General features: G+C 38.4%; 1 protein-coding gene across 3 annotated transcripts in view; it reads left to right on the plus strand.

The window, feature by feature from the left end:
* Nucleotides 1-13,383, plus strand: part of ACOX3 (acyl-CoA oxidase 3, pristanoyl) — a 37,207-nt gene that overhangs the window by 1,274 nt on the left and 22,550 nt on the right. For 2 of the 3 annotated variants that reach the window (XM_064449054.1, XM_064449055.1), the window contains exons 2-7: nucleotides 1,901-2,079; nucleotides 2,881-3,114; nucleotides 3,566-3,637; nucleotides 5,119-5,208; nucleotides 7,192-7,335; nucleotides 8,192-8,280. In XM_064449054.1, the coding sequence (XP_064305124.1) occupies nucleotides 1,912-2,079; nucleotides 2,881-3,114; nucleotides 3,566-3,637; nucleotides 5,119-5,208; nucleotides 7,192-7,335; nucleotides 8,192-8,280 (797 nt within the window). In that variant the 5' untranslated portion in view covers nucleotides 1,901-1,911. Of the gene's footprint in view, nucleotides 1-1,900; nucleotides 2,080-2,880; nucleotides 3,115-3,565; nucleotides 3,638-5,118; nucleotides 5,209-7,191; nucleotides 7,336-8,191; nucleotides 8,281-13,383 lie in introns of those variants that run through there. The other variant, XM_064449056.1, reaches the window with a different exon arrangement.

The raw sequence follows: 13,383 nt of genomic DNA on the forward strand, positions 1-13,383 counted from the left end.
AGATGATGAGGGAAAAGTAGAATGCCAGACTAGTAGTTTCTGTACTTCCTCTGTTCATAGTCTGCGCGGAGCCCTTGGCCAGCCCTGGGCCTGGATGTCTTCCCAGTACCTCTGAGAATTGCTTCTTCCAGCCAGTCCCCTGTTAATAATAATGTGGCCAGCTTCTCTTCCCCTGCCCGATCACTTTTGCGTCTTGGAAGCGTAACACAGATCTCTGCCCTCTGCGTGAAGAGGCAGAAATTGCTGGGTGTGGTATGAGCAGGCAGCAGCAGAGGGCACTCCGGCATCTGCTCTGGAAGCAGTTATTCTTTGGGCCGGGTTCTAACACAAAGCGAGATTCCCCTTCTCTCCAAAACCAGTGTGTTTGTACCTACTGATAATGAAATCCTGCTGGTTCTGTTAAGTTTTGCAATGCACTTGCATGATCCGTAGATATACATTACAAAATGTCAGCAGACTTTGTGGGGCCGTACCGCTGTTGATCCCATACACAAGTCTGAGGTCAACTGAGCACAGAAAAAATGATATTCAGAAAAAAAAGTTTAGTGGGAAGACAGACTAAAAATGTTATAAGCCACCACATAACAGAAATGAGAACTTAAACTTTTGGGAAGAACGAAGGAGAAGTGAAGTTTTAAGTGTGGTTGCAAAGTTGATACTTTGTATTATTAAAATTTATTCTTGAGTATGGCAGTATGACGCTTAAGAGAAGGGCATACCTACATCCTTACAATTTTCCAGAACCGCATCTTCCATGTAGAAGAAATGCCCTGTAGTTTTATGTGTTTTCTAGAAGTCACTACTGCGATAGTTTTATTTCACTTCATTGATGCAGGTTTAGTCTGTACCTTTTACAGACCCAGTGCAGACAGGGCGTCCTGCTTGTCCCATTCACCGGTTCTATTCAAGTCAGCGTTAGTGACGGGCAGCGTCTTGGCGTTGTTCTAGTTTCACAGTTCTAAATGTTTGCCATATGAAAGCAATGGCATAGTATACAGGGCTGGAGGTATTTTAAGCTTCCTTTGTGTCAGACCACCTATTTATTTCTGTGCCGTACTCCTTTCGGGCTGGGCAGATACACCCAGGTAGCGCAGTGCTCATGTAGCTAAGTGGATCTGTAGGAGCTAGCTCAGTTCTAGACAAGATTAAATCAGGCAAAGGAGATGCATACATGCAGATTTTTACAGAAATTTGTTACTTGCTGTTGGGAGACCTGAAATAAAGGTTTATTACCCACTTACTCTTTCTTATATTCAACAAGTGGAAGATAAGGACAGATTTCCTACCATTCCCTGATGTCTTCTGCCTCGTGTTTGTGCACAAACAGCTCATCACTTTAGTTATATAAAAACAGGCCTTAACAGATAACCAACATGCCATTTAGTTAAAAGTTGTTTAAATGTTAACTAGTAGTGTGGAGATAATACAGGCATCTCCTGCATTTTAACAGGGCTTTGTATGCATGTTTGGGTGCTTTTGTATGTTATTATTTTGCATTTAGTTAAGAAGCGAGGTAACAGTTATTCACATTATGTTATGTAAGACATTTCTTGCCTGGATCTTTTACCTCATCCCCCCTTTCTTATTATGCAATATATCAAAGGTGTCCCTGTTTCATATTTAGCTTATTTTAAAAGGTTTAGGTCATATTTTAATAACAAAGGCCATGTAATTAATTTACATTTGATCAAAGGCAATTTCTTTTCTTAGCTTGTACCAAGCCAATTGAATTAGAAAAAAGACAGGGCAAGCTTTTAGTTTGCTCTGCACTGCTGTACTCACACATTTGAACAGGTCTGTGGATTTAATTAACAACCCTTTTGATTTCTTTTTATTATTATTAAAAATTAGACATCTGTGGTGCTTCAGTTTATGATGTGTCTTTTCTTGTTTGATGCAGTTTAGCTAACAATGGCATCCACACTGAATGTGAAAGAAGCCACTGGCAACCAAAAGTCATGGGATACTTTGCTGCCAGATTTCCCTAGAGGATCGCTTTGCAAATATCGTAAGAAAGCTTCCTTCAACTGGAAGGAGATGGCAGTGTTCCTAGATGGCGAAGATATCATCCAGTTTAAGGTAAACTTTGCAAGAATTTTTGTAAGCATGTTTTAATTTTGGAGATATCAGTATTAGCAAGTATGTGATTTTCAGAGGGAGGTTATTTACTTTAATAATACTCTGTGGATATGGAGCATGAAGAAATTGGTTTTGCACATCCAATTTTTTTTTCTAAATTACATGAAAGACAACTGAGAAGATGTGGATATCTTGAAGACACAGAGATCTGAGGTAAAAAAACGCCACAGTACATCATCTGATGAAAGAAAAAAAAAGGATCCAAATTAAAACAGTAAAAGATGCTCATCCCCAAATTGAATGGCCGCATATGATGGTTCCATTAGATGGAGTATATTTCTGCTTTCATTTGGGAACAGAGCAGTTGTAGTAGCTTAATGGCTTTACCATTATGGCATATTTCTAATGGAATGTAACCCCTGGAGTTTTACCTTTATTCTCAGATTGAGGGCCATTGCCCTTTAGATCCTGCCAGCAGCTTCATATAGTGAAATAATGAAGCTGCTATAAAAAGCAAGTAAGTTTTGCCATACTGTTCTCGTACGTTCAGGGTGAATCAGTCCCACACTTACTACTTCATGACAAAGGAGCTTTCATAAAATTTAGCTGCATGAACTGTTTATACAATGATACACCATTTAAATAGATTTTGTAATTCTCTGGAGTTTTGGCATTATAAATTTACATCTTCCATCAAACGATGGCAGTTTGAGGCCTAGTATTATCCTAGAAGAACACTAACTTGTTTTGTTAATGCTTTTAGATAAACATTCTCATGTCAGTTTTTCCACCCCCCTCAAGAACAGAATCTTCTCTGCTCTGGAAAGTGATCCTGTCTTTGCACATCATCCTGGAGAAGAGCTGTGCCGTGAGAAATATCGGGAGCTGACATTCCTCCGCTGTAAAAGGCTCTTTGAGTATGATTTTCTTACTCAGCAAGAGATCATAGAGAACCCCTTGAAGATACTTAATATGTTGACCTGTATAGGAATGTATGATTGGTCTCTGTGTCTCCAGTATTCCTTACATTGCGGTGTAAGTACAGTTCAAAGGATATAGTGGTGTGTATTTGAATTTAAGTGTCTTGTAATCCCATAATTCTGTTGCTTTCTGCCTGCTTTATTAAAGCTATATATAATTTTCCCAGCCCTTTTTTTTCAAAAACCCATTTGCAATAAAACAAACAAGGGGACATCAGTAAGAACAAGTGGGAAGTGAGCTTGTTAAGCATTTTTAAGAGTTTGCAGTGAAGGCTTTGACAGATTAGAGCTGAGAAAAGTTCCGTGCTTTCTAAAGGCGCCTTGACAAGATCAAATTCTGACTTAACTCTTCCTGCTGTAGACCAAGTAGTAGTTTACTGTGCAGCCTACTTTCCCTGGTCTCTTTAATGGACATCACTATGACAAATTATTACATGTACATGTGTGCAATTTGTGCTTTCCATCACAGGGCCACTGATTTAATTCATAATTCTTTGTTTTTACAGGTATTTGCCAGTACAATTTTGAGTGCTTCTGAGAGGTTTGCAGGCTTGGTGAAACAAGTTTTTAGCATGCAGGTACACTTTTGTTTTTTGATTACTTGTTAGAAATGGGCACCATCAGAATTGCAGCACCCCTTGCACCTTTGTGTTATTTATGATCTCTTTATGTACCTAGGTATTTCTAAACAGGAGAAGAAAAGACCAAGGAGCAGAATCAAGAACTGAGCACTGACTATCCTCACTGCTAGGTGTTATGCCACTACCAGAATCTGTTTTAGACTGTCCAAGTTAACATGCAGACAAAGTTTGGGAACTTCTCCCAAAAGGCAATATAGGTGACACTAGACCAGTTTAGTCTCTGTCCACAGTCTAAATGAGTATCCTAGCAAGTTTTGCACCCTCAAACACTCCCACATCTACATCACACCACTGTGCAACACATACCCTTGCCATGATGCTGCAAAAACTCCATTCTGATACCAAAAAGTAGAAAAGAATCATGTCTTAATGCCACAGAAAGAACACATAGAGTCAAGTGGAGACTCAGGACCAAGTACCCTGCAGCATAAGTGTAGCCTGTCTGGTACAGAAGGAGCTAGTCCTAAAGAGTTTCTCCTGTCCATGCCATTTGGCCATGTGGGTAGCTTTCACTGTCTGGTCTGACCCTCTTTGATTTTGCAAGAGATATATGCTGAGCACACCCAAAGTGAGCATCATGCTTCTTTTGTTATTCTTCATCACTTCTTATCTTTATCTTTTCTTTTGTTTTTGCCAACCATTCACCTTCCTTGCTTATTTAATTTTCTGAAATTGTGTGTTTATTTGTCTGCTCGTAGACAACAATATACTGCTACATAGTTCTGATTGGATAGGGGTATCCAATGCTGAAGATCAGGATGAATTCTTTTAATGACTCTCAGTCTAATCAAAAGCCTTAGGATTTGTGTTTGTCAGAATAATTTTGCCTGAGGCTTCAGTTTTGTTTTGTTGTTTTTTTTTTTTTATTGTCACTTGCTTTTTGAAGGTTTGTCACTGAAGAGTATGTACTACAGGCCAAACCAGTCCAGGGTAAGGGGTTCCAGCATGCACATTTCAGCGTGGCTTCAAGCAGGCTGTGTTCCCAAATGCTGCTGAGAACCAAGTGTATCCATATATTGATCTGATATAAATTTATACCCTTCAATAATATAGGCTATTTGCAATTTTAAAAATAAACAGCCTCATTCTGTTTTCCCCCTAACTTTGGGAGTTTTCAAAACTGCTTGTAATGCAAGCAGACTTGCTGATTTTTACCATGCAACAGTTCTTTCAATACAGAGAGCTGAAAACTTAGTCAGTGGATGTAATAATCTGTACCTGCCTGAGTGAGTCACCCATCAGCAAAGGAAAAGAATTCCTGTTACTCTACAGCAGGCATGATGTCCTAGGATTACATTTAATTGGTTCCTTGCAATTGCAAGTTACTTCCAACAGCTGAATTTGCAATAATTTGAAAATCTTACAGTTTTAATTGCTGTAGTAAAGTGGTCTTGAACTGTGCCTTATATCTTATTTAGATTTTTGGATGTTTTGCTCTGACTGAACTCAGCCATGGAACTAATACCAAAGGCATGCGGACTACTGCCACATTTGATCGTAGCACTCAGGTTAGTCCCTAGCCTTTTGACACTGTTAAGCTCTGTTATTTACTAGCAAGACAGAATGATTCTGGGATTTCTTTGATTAACAAGAGAAAATCAAGTTCAGCTCCACATGTAAAAGAAAAAAAGTCAAATATTTACGTTATTATAAATATTTACAATAAACGCAGCAATTTCTGTTTCCTAGCTTTCTCTTCTGGTTGTGATACAGAATGAGGATAGCATCCTTCTCTTTGTTATGCTTCTTAGGGACTAGTTGGATGTGCAGATTAAATTGTCTTTTGTCTTTAAATATTAAGGCTTTATATACAAGGATTAGGATTATTTCCTGAGGATGAGAAAAAGAAATACAGAAAAGAGAAAACAGACTATCAGAGACCCAAAGAAGAAAACAATAAACTGCTTTTTCCATTAAGGTAGTGCTTACTATTAATAATTTGTTTTCTGAAATCAACACTACTGCAGAAATAAATTCATTGTCCTAACACTATTTCAGTAAATGAATAGAACTCATCGTAGTTTTACGTTAAGGGAGAATAAAATAGAAGTTACGAGAGGAGGCTCATAGATCTTTGTTTGTCATCTGCATACTTGATTTATGCCAAGTTGAATTTAAAATGTGTTATTTAGTGTCCTGTAGCATTTTATTGCACTGTAGTATACAGAACTGGGTACTATTAATCACAGACGCAATACTACTGTTTGTGGTATTCTAAACAGTTCTAAGGGCTTGTGGGCCAAATTCTGCGAGCACAGATCCTGCTCCCAGAACAGATACCTGAAAATTTTCGATTCATTTCTGTAGTAACCTTCATATATGCTATATTAATACCAGTAAAACACAGAGCTGAGTTTAGCTTGCTGATGGTAATACTCATCTGTGTTGCACTTGGGTGGACCCAGAAGTATTCCTTTGTACTCACTGCAATTACCCGATATTCTACTGATCAGAAAATGGCCCTAAAATTGATATGAATTAGCATGAAGAGTATTTTTGCCTTGCTGGCAAAACCAGAAAGAGCTAGTAAAAATATTTTAATTTGATTGATTTTTCATTTGATTTGATTAATGTCAACAATGTCACATCATGAACTGGCTTCAAAAGAATGAGAAATTAGATTCATAGATTTGAAACATAAGATTTTATATTCTTCAGTAGGACAACATTCCAGTCTACATTTTTTCATACACAAGGAATTCAGCGAGCATTTACGCAATAAGGACAATCATATCCCTTTCCAGAAAAAAAAACAAACAAACAAAACTTGTGAGATTGGCAGCATGAAAAGTTCCATTTAAATATTTAGGCCAACGATGAGTGCACTGCAGTAAATGTGACTGAAATTGCTAAGTCTTTATTAAAATCATGTAGCACTTAGTTCAGATTTCTTTTACATCCAGAAAGTACACTATTTGGAACCTAAAAATCTGAATGCTGAAGCTGTGTGCAAATTTCAGGATATATGTATTCTTTAGAATTCCCACTAGGCATGGTTCCCTGGTTGTCCAAACCGGAAGGTGGGCTGCCTTTCACCCTGTCAGCCAGGCTTCGTTTCCATACAAAACTGCATAAGAAGGAGGTGGTCCCTCTACAGGTTTCAGTCCTCATGGCTGAAACAGCCCTCACAGTCCCTCACGTGGACTCATAACTCAGCTTAACCTGAGATGTAGAAAATGCTTCTGAGTCCATCACTTTGCTTTACTTTTTTTAAATGCTTAAATGAGGAATTCAAAGGCTGAATTTCAGGCTTTACAATGAAGTAATGAACTTTTTCAGCTCTAAATTTTTCCTAGCTACATGTATTCTCTCCAAAGTTTAACATAACAAGAGAGATCTCAGCTGTTGGAGCGGAGTACAGAATGAAACCCTGGCAGCTAGTGGATGTTTTCAAAACATTACTATGGTACACAAAAAAAAAAAAAAAAGAAAATAGCCATGTGTTGACTTTTATGATTTATATAATTTGCTCCATTCTTTCCTGGCTACAGGAATTTATCATCAATACTCCTGACTTTGAAGCTGCAAAGTTCTGGGTTGGTAATATGGGGAAACATGCCACTCATGCAGTTGTGTACGCCCAGCTCTATACTCCTGATGGACAGTGCCAAGGGTTACATTCCTTTATTGTACAGGTAGGGTGGAAATATTGCTAATGTTTTTTTCGTTTCGGGGGGAGTGGGTTCAAATTAAAGACCTCCTGTTATGCTGTTATTTATATCTGACCAGCAGATCCTTCAACATTAATTGCAGTTGTAACAAGTGTACTGTTTTTAAGTGTTCACTGATTTTGTGATGGTTGTACAGCCAGTTTTATACTGTTAGTTTCCTGCAAAAAGTTCTGAAAAATACAAGAGACCTGAAAAGCCTTCAGATTATCATGCTACCTATATAGTTAGAACTAACCTACGCTATATGAAGTCCTGAAAGTCTTGGATGAGGCTTAAGATTTATGTCTGCCAGTGCTGCAGGCTGATCTGTGTGAGATCTGCAAGCTTCTACCGCATGGATCAGTTTATAAGCTTAAAAGCATCAGAAGTAAAGCAATGCAGTAGGGAAGTTGTGCATCGTAAAATTAACTAGTTGCAGACTGAAAAGAATTTATTACAAAATCAGGGAATATCTCAAAACTGATTGTTACACAAAAGTTCCACTGATTCCTACTGTGTCTATGTACACCTGAAGAAGGTTTCAATGCTAGTCTGATGACAGCAGTCACCAGTGTTAAGGCATATTTAACACAGTGATGTAATCAGTATTTTATTGCCAAAGTTATTTTCATTAAGGGATCGACGTCCTGAATGAGACGATATGTAAGTACAAGTTACATCCAAGTTATATCCAGCATTATGTGCTTGAAAAAAACAGAAGAGCTTTCTTTAGCATTAATAACAGAATACAAGTTGGGAGTATTTTCACTTTTTGAAAAGTTCAACCAATAACTTCTGTTGTTCCACAACTGAAATAATGTTTCATTCCACTTCTATGCAGATTCGAGATACAAAAACTCTCCTTCCAATGCCAGGTGTGATGGTAGGTGACATAGGAGAGAAACTTGGGCAGAATGGGTTAGATAATGGGTAAGTCAATCCATTTGAACGAGGAAACATTCTAGATTATATCACACTGTAGTGGTGCAAATACCCTCCTCTGTCAGTTCTGCATTTATTTCTGAGGTACTCGGTAGTGGTTTTAAGTTGTTGGTATTTCTAAAAGAAAACCTTATTGAAAAATCCTGAATTTCAGTATTTTCTATCTGAATAGCCATAGGCTTTCTGCTTCTCTCACTTTTTAGAATATGAAGTGCCACTGGTGCTCTGAATATCCCCCAGCGTTGTTGCAGTCATAGACTCTGCAATAATAATAATAATAGTAGTAATAATAATGATGATGATGAAAAAAACCCCAAATCCATTAAGTTCTGAGTAAAGAACTTAATAAGGCTCTCCAGCCATTTGAATGTAAGCCCTAATTATTTTGTCTGTCGATTTCCAGCCCACAGGAAGGCTAATGGAGGTCCACAGGCAAGATTTATTGTTAGTAAAGAAACTAGGTATCTTGTTTAAACCATGGGATTTCTGGACTAATCCTGTTCATTGCAGAAGAGAAGGAGAAGTTTAGTTATTTTTTACTGTATTCTCTGTGTACAGTTGAAATAAAAAAGTACCTGGGATCCATTTCTGAGTCATGGAAATAGATGGCCTTTCTGTGGCCTTACTGTGTCTCAACTAATCAAAGGCATCTGATGGGGAGGAGAAACAGTGGGGAAATTGAGGTAGAATTCTGCATTAAAACAGCTGTTACATAAAAATTATTATTTAAGCCCCTGTATTAGTTACATACCTCTGCGTAAAGACAGAGACCTAAAATACTAAGGGGCGGAGAGCAGAGTGTCACTTCTTTATGCCTCTTTCTGTTGATTCAGTTCATTACATATATATATATTGTCCTTCTTAACATGCCATTCCAGTAAACAAAGTATAGATGTCCTAAGTTATCCTGCTTTCAAATGTAGTGGCTTTGACTGACTTTCCACAAGGTCAAAGGTCTTCTGTAGTTTGTCTATACCAACTGCCTCCTGATGTCCCAAATAGCCTGCAGCAGCAAAAATAGCACTGACGTTTATATTTATGTAAATCATTCTGACTGATGCTCTGTTGCCTGAAGACACAGACAAAATACATTAAAAAACATTGGAAGTTAAGCTTTGTAGAGGAAAAAGGTAAGAAAAGGCCTGGAAAAGAAGGGGGGTTGGGTTTTGGTGGGTATTCTTGCCTGCATCTGCATTACAAACTAGTAGCCACCAGATGGCACAGCAACATGGGCCTGAGCGATCTAAATGTAATTCAGCTCCATATTTCTGTAGAAATTGTCAAATTCTGCTGTTTGTTCTTAATTTGCAGCATAGTTTTATGCGCAACACAAGGAAGGAGAAGAGTGTGCTTGTCACATAACATCCAAATGCACATAAATTTTAAAATCTATTTATCCTTTGATCTCCTGGGAAAAATTAGTGTATTTCTTAAAATATCGGTAATAACTGAATATTCTCAAACGATAATCCACATAATACACTGTAAATAAGACATACCAATAACTTCCTCTCTTAATGTCAGGTGGAATCCCTTATCTTAGTAAGTACATCACATGTCATTTAAAGCAATCATAGGGAATTCTAATCTTTGTTTCCTTTGCATATGCTGCTTTAAAAAGATATTATTATTTTCTGCTAACAGCAGCACCTGAGGAGCCCCAGTCATGATTCTAGATGTCTTAATCTCTGGATTAAAACAGTCCCTGCACTAGAAATCTTAAGTCTAAGACAGCACCTGCAGATTAAGATAGAAGGATGAGGCAGCCCAAGGTTAGCAATAGATACCCTTCATTCTGCTGAGAACTGTAGGAGCCTGTGTTCCTGATCTACCTCAACTGTGTTCTTTGGAGAGGTCTGAGGCTAGATGCCAACATTGTTCCCGAGAACTAGTTTTCACTCTGCAACCTTCCTGCTCACACTGAGCTGTCAAAAACATCAGGACTTGTTCACATTGCTTCTCAGAGGAACGTGAAGGCCTGAATGGGGACTGGAAAGGTAGTAGCTTCATAACTCTGCATTTGTTTGCAGAGAGGACAGGTTGTGCCACTCTAGAAGATGGGCTGTCGGTTGCATCATCTGCAAAATGGCAAGATTCACAGGGAGACATTTCATGCTGGGGCACCAGGCACTGCCTTGTCAAGGTGTTCTCCTAAGCAGTTTAGTAATCTTGTATCCTAGTTTATCTCGGAGAAAGCACAGCCTGCAGGTCTTGTGCACTATGGAAGACTGCTCTATGTGGTGATGAGAAAACATTCCATTATGCTGTGACTACAAGTGTTAGTCTCTACTGCATGCTTTGCCAGTTTTTTGAATGTATGTGTGAAGTCTGGTTCAACTACCATAGACACTTAGTAAATCAGATGTATTTCCATGTAGTTACACTCAGGATAAATGGTCAGAGTGAAGATCAGAGTCTGACATCCCTGGCAGAGATGTCAGATTTTGTTCCTGCACTTCAAGCAGTTTATACTACTAATTTTTGACATGGATACAGAGAGTTAAGCTCCTGAACACTTATGTAGGACCTGGGGAAGAAATTCCAGAGCTTACTTGGAAAATGGCATTGATTTATGCTATGTAAGAGAACAGAGTAGGTGATTGTAGTTGTCCCTTCTGGCTTTGGAAAACAATTAATCTCTTGGGTCATTTGGCTGAAGGCTGGTTTCCTGCTAACACAGAGTGTAATGTTTTCGGTAAGAGAAAGAATTTCAGAAGTAATGTGGGAATTTTTGCAGTGTAAATCCAATTGACTAGCCTGCTCCTTTTAAGTCTGTCTTTCCAAATAATTCTCATAGCTTCATAATTGGAATGTCCAAAATCACATGGGTTTTGCGAGGCTTTGTAACTTCAGCTACCCTGACAAAAAGACAAAATCAGTGTAAAATATTTTAAAATATTTTTCTTTCTCTCTGTCATTTACAACAACTCATGTAATCAATACATAAACGATTAAAACCCCAATTTTTCTTATGGAGAGTTTAGACTGGTTTTGTGTTTTGTTACCAAAAAATAAATCAGACTGCCACCAGGGGATGCAAGTGCTTCAGTCTTTATTTTTATATTATAAAGATGTCCACCTGTTGCTAGTGCTTTGGCAGTCTTTGAAATGTGCTGTTCACTGAGGTCCCAAACTGGAAGTAGCTGAGGAAAAAAACAACCACTAAAAAAAACTCTGGGTGTTTGGGATCCAGAGTCTTTTCAATAAAATGCATGGCAGGCATAAGAGGAGACACATAAAACAAGAGCTTCGATAAGTGCTGACATGCATTTCTGTTTCTTCCCTTTGGGGTGTTTGGGGTTTTTTTGACTACCCTGGCTAATATAACATTACAAAAATTACCCACTGCTGCAGTGCACATCAGTAAATAATTGCCACTGAACCAGTGGTGAACCAATTTCGTGTCCAGTTGTAAATAGCAGCAAATTGCTACTTTCCCCACTCCAGAAATAGAAATGATGCCCAACTGAACCTGCATGGGGAAGAGTTTGAAAATCCATTAGAATTGTGTTTCTGAAGTGGTGCTTAACATGCCTGTCTTTATAAAACATGCTGTGAGCTCGTTCAGCTGTATCCACCAATAACAGATATGCAGTTTGTTGAGCAGAGAAAATCTGTAAGGGAAGAACTAGTGAAATGAAGCTATCAAAGATACAGCAAACCACTGCTTTTCATGTACAATTGTACATTTCATGTACAATTAAAATCTAATCAATCTCTCCACACATACAACATGCCAAGACATTCAGCTTGTTCTCTAGCAATCACTGAGACCAGATTCAGTTTTCTGGATACTGAAAACAAAACAAAACACCCAAGAGAAAATGCGTGAAGGGGATTTATTGGGCAGAAAAGCAATAAATGGTGTAAAAGAATCCATCCTGGAAAAGATTGCAGGTTCTCAAACGCCTCACTACAATTCCTTGTATGTTGGCGAAGATGGCATACATTACACAGCCTCCCAGCCTTTGCAGATGGCTTTTAAATGGTTAATTTGTGTGTTTTTTCCTTTGTTACTATTTTGATATCAGTGCCAACAACACATTAAGATTCTGCTGCTGCTAGTTTAAGGGTAGGACAAATTAAAGTCTAGTCCTTTGAAGGGTTTTTGTCTCCTAGTATTTATCCTCTTAACTTTTATTTAGATTTTGCAGTGGTTGCAATTATTTTGCTGGGGAGGTAGGAGCTGTAGTACATGGTTGAAGCCTAAAGAGTCTTTGGAGCTTCATCGTACAATCTGAAGCAGTAGTTCAGTGAAGATATTTCCATACTCCGCTTGTTTGGTGGTTTACTTCTACTCCCGGGCTGCCTTTTTCTTTGTGCTGGGACAAACGTTTTTGTAGCTATGTAGGGGACTCAGCTAAGGAACTGGAACTGCCTGAAAACTAATCTGACAAAAAAACCCAAAATTTGGCTGTCTTCAACCAGATCATTTGTCAGGTCCAGTTCACTGCAAGGCCACAGAAGAGGCTGTTCTAGTACAGGGACAGGGGCAGTACAGGGATATGAATAAGAATGCAAGTGTAGAAATCAGTCCTGCTTCTCAAATAAACAAGCTTGTGCTTTTCAAATGTTTTTATTGTCTTGCAGCCTCTGACCAGAGTCACAAACAACTGCAGTAGTATGAAGCAGCTATAAAATAAAATGTTAAAAATGCCTGTAGCTGTACTTACATTCTCAATAGAGTACTATCAATACTTCAATCCTTGTGAAAAGTGCTATGTTCACAGTTTAACCACATATTTTGCAAGACACAACTTGCATATTTGCAGTTTAAATCAAAATCATTTTTTTGCAGTGGAATAATTGATATTTCCCTCTCCACTTCTACAGTCAAGGTTAGGCACTATATGGGTACACGCAGTGCTCTGCACACTGCTAAGATGTAGTCATGTTGCTGAAGAGCGCTGCCTTATCCCCTCATTTTTGTCACTCTCATGTCCCTCCAAACTGTGTAACCACAGCTAGTTCACACTGACAGGCACTTGATGGTGCTAATGGGGAAAGGTAGATTCAGATCTAGTCACGCATTTGTTTTATCACCCACAGAAATACAGCCTGTTACCTGCAGTGAACTTCCAACCACCTCTT

The sequence above is a fragment of the Phalacrocorax carbo genome, chromosome 4 (assembly GCF_963921805.1).
Source record: "Phalacrocorax carbo chromosome 4, bPhaCar2.1, whole genome shotgun sequence".
Lineage (NCBI taxonomy): Eukaryota > Metazoa > Chordata > Aves > Suliformes > Phalacrocoracidae > Phalacrocorax > Phalacrocorax carbo.